The sequence below is a fragment of the Athene cunicularia genome (genome assembly GCF_003259725.1).
Source record: "Athene cunicularia isolate RWA chromosome 18 unlocalized genomic scaffold, athCun1 chr18_part1, whole genome shotgun sequence".
Taxonomy (NCBI): domain Eukaryota; kingdom Metazoa; phylum Chordata; class Aves; order Strigiformes; family Strigidae; genus Athene; species Athene cunicularia.
The window spans coordinates 9885210-9889045 of NW_020799123.1; the positions used below are offsets into that span (position 1 = coordinate 9885210).

A 3836-nucleotide genomic window follows, 5' to 3' on the forward strand; every position below is an offset into this window, starting at 1 on the left:
GCTGCCAGGTCGGGACTGACGGGGACGGCGCGCTCAGGGCGTTTTATCTGCTGTAAAACCGGAGAAGAGCCGCTCATTCTTCACAACACCCTTGCGAAGCGGGACCGCCAGCCGCATTCAGGATTTCTTTCCGGTTGTTCCCGGTCCCTTTCGGATCATTTCCACGGGCGTTCGCACCGCGGGTCCGAGTGTCTCATCCTGCAGAAGAGGTGACATCTCCGTGCACATTAGCGCAGGGACATTAGATAAAAGGCTCCTGTAGCTTTTCATCCACGTAACAAAACATTGCTGGTTTCAAGGCTGCTTTAATTAAATGTAATTCTGCCCTGCGAGATGCCTCATTTTTGTGAGGAATGACGGGTGGAATTTTTTCCCTCTGCAAGAGCAGAAGCCAACTCCACCAATTCTAATAGCGGTAGGATCAGGTTCAGGTTTTTAACCGATTTGGAATGTATCTTCGTGCGTTAGTATTTTTGTTTAGGAAACCCTACCAGCACAAGCCCGAACTGTAAAAACCATCAAACCAAACCAAGAACAGAGGCGGCCAGGCCTGACCGTTCCCTGCGTTACTGAGCGCTGCTGGGGAACCGTGTTGCCCGCGCTGTCACCTCGGGGCTTTGCCTGAGAGATTCTGAGTGGCCTCTTTTTTCCACTGTGTTCCAGTATTTACTACAACACTGGGCTGCCCAACCCTGCATAGAGAATTAGATTCCCTCCAGAAAAACTTCCTTGTCAACCAAATGGTCATTTACAAGTGAATGGGCTAACGCCAAACTGATGGCACCTGCCCTGATAAAATCTTAAAAAAGCTGGGGCACAACAAAACCTAGTAGATGTGGTTTAAATTTTAAACCTAGAAGTGGCTTGAATTTTCCTTACAAAGCCAATTCTTTGTGCTTGTTAATTTTGAGGAAGTGACTTTGCAGAGCTGGGGGTAGAAATGTTAATGGCTATGTTCCTGCTAGAGGAGACCTAGTTAAAGAAAATAGCCACAATTGTAAAGAATAATTGTTGGGAGTTTATTTACAACAAAATGCAAGGAAAAAAATACAATATTAAAAATAATAAATAACTTGGAAAAAAACCAGAAACTAAGTGATATGGATGAGAAATATGACAATCAAATTCTCCTGTGGAGCTTTGCATTATTTCACATGCAGAGCGTTTCAAAACTTGGTCCTTCTTTGATGGTAGTGATGTATTGCCTAATGTAGCCATCGCTGCTCTAAATAAAAGAAATTAATTACTGGACATTCAGAGTCACGTGGAATTATCACAGAAATGAAATAAAACAATGAAACCTGTTTTAGTGACACCACAAAACTACAGGAGATTGTAATTCAATGCCCATGCTGTTCATTTAAAGCAAAACATTGTTAGACTTACTTAGCATTTTTAACTTACACAGATAAACCCAAGTCAAAACAATGGAAACTGAAAAGCTCCTACTGACAAGATCATGAATCCTCTCTTACTGCACTCACTAATTCATAAAAAGCATATACATTTGGCTTATTTCAAATGATAGCACATTGCTTCGAAGCAGTTTTAACAAAATATAGCGGTCTTGTTACAAACTAAAGTTCAAGGAACAAATATTTCCATTTCAAAATCTCTACAGCAGCAATTAATGCAAATTGGCGACTAGATGTCACAAAATCACCTTCCAGAATAATCAAAAAAAGCCAAAGAATAAGGTCAACTAGTTTCTTTCCATAGGATTTATCCAGTCATTTACAAAATCAACCATTACATTCATAAGAAATCCTATTAAGTACGTGTTTCAGGAATGTGCTGCTCCTCATAGTCTTTACGGAGACCTCCCTTTTTGAATTTATTAAGAGATCTACCCTTCTAAAGACTGCAGTGATTTGCCAGTTATTTTGTAATGATTGTTCTATATGAAATACATAAAGAGTAGGAGCAAAGCTGGGAGGAGGCTTTAATAGAAACCGAAAACAAACTAATCACGGTCTTTGCTCTCAACTGTATTCTTCTTGATGAAAAATTCCTTGTCAACTCCTGGCAGAGCTGTATCACCGAATTTTTCAGTCACTGTGGCAGGGAACAGCAACAAGGCTGTTGTGCCTACTCAGCTCTGCTGTGGCACCATACTCTAACGATGCACTCACTGAATAATCACATCATTCATTCTTGCCAAAGAAGTGATGCACACCTGCAAAATTCTATTTTTCTCCTAATAAACACGTTTGAATATACAACAGAAAGCACGGTGAAAATATCGGTAATGAAAACAATCCCTTTGCCTCAAGATATTATACTGAGTATTCAGACCTTCCTTTTCATTTAATTTTGTTTGAGTGTTTTCTGGTAATATTCTAGAAAAAGTTATCATACCTTAAAAAACCAACCAAACAAAACCCAACCAAACAGAAAACGGTATTTAAAGATCATATTGACCAAACAGGTAAGGAATGACGGGGAAAGTAAAGAACAGAGCAGAGGGTACTTCCACAGGCAACGAAAAACCTGCGGTATTTCTTATCCAAAGCAATGACACATTACAGAGCTGTTTATTTGCTTTCATTAGGAACCCGCGCGTTGGAGGCAGCGTGGCTGGTGATGAAGATCCCTGCTGTGGATTGGGGCACTGCAGGGCCACAGCAGCAGCACGCATCAAGCCCTCCCTGTCCCTTCGTCCGCGATACCATCACGGGCTTTCTCCTACATCTGTCAGGCAGTGATTAAGATGTGTCCTATTCAGGTATGTTAATAATTTTCAAACAGGCCTTACCCCCAAACCTACTTAATATGACAATCAATGTATCCAACGTGGGACTGGAAATCAATCGTTTAAATGTGAATAAAGGTATGACTGCTTTGGTTTAACAACCTGTGTCAAACCCAGATGCCAAAACATATATAGAAAGAGTCATATGTAAGCACAAGGACATTATGACTAGAGCTGAGCAAATTTTTCTTTGACAAAGAAAAAATTAATTGAAAAATAGACTTTGAGGTGGAGCAGAACTAAACTATTTCTATGTCGGTTAAATTCAGGAAATGAAAGAAACCCAACAATGCTTTTCAAAGGTTTCCATTTCCTACCAATGTTCCAATCTTGCTACTAAATAAATAATAATAATAAAAAAAATTAGACCAGTTATAATCACGAATATATAATCTGCACACTTTTTAAGCTGAAATCATAAACGAATGTAGGAAAGTTTTGTTTGCATCATTACAGCGGCTTCCTTTTAAACAAAAAAATCATCACCCATTAGTTCACTAATCACACAAAATTACCAGCTCTGAGAAGAAAAGCAAAGCAAAACATGGACAGTAAGTGGGAGAATGCATGAAGTCAGACCACAGCTAACCTACAAAGAGCTCCTGGATTTTGCTAGCTACAGGATTTTAACTATCAAACAAATATACACTTGTTTTCAGTGCAGGTTGGCAGTGGAATTACTTCTCCTGCTGCTAAAACTACCCTATAAATATCACACATTCAACATAACTTCTACTGGATCTACAGCCATTGAGAAGTTCAGTGCATTTAAGCCAGTCAAATCACAGCATTGTGTGGAGAAGATGGCACAAACGTCCCCTCCAGGTAAAAGGCCATCCCCAAACTGATTGTTCAATATTCAATGGTAGTTGAGCTCTGCAGCACTCTCTTGGTTTTTTTTTTTAATCCATGTACCAGGTCACTGGTGGTACAAAATATTACCCACTTTGATCATCTGATTCAGGTAACAGCTACCTGAACAGTGGCTTCTTCACCCCAGCTACCGATAGGGACAGACACTGAGCGTGCACTGTGTGAAAGAGAACAAAGCGCCCCAAATGGGGGTCGGGGGGGGGGGGGGGGG

At 40.4% G+C, this 3836-nt stretch overlaps 1 protein-coding gene across 1 annotated transcript in view; it reads right to left on the bottom strand.

Moving 5' to 3' along the window:
- The window catches only part of NOL11 (nucleolar protein 11), a 16271-nt gene extending 13633 nt beyond the window's left edge, over positions 1–2638 (bottom strand). The window contains exon 1 of the mRNA XM_026861304.1: positions 2527–2638. Within this exon, the coding sequence (XP_026717105.1) occupies positions 2527–2638 (112 nt within the window). The remainder of the gene's footprint in view (positions 1–2526) is intronic.
- Between the last annotated feature and the right edge of the window lie 1198 nt (positions 2639–3836).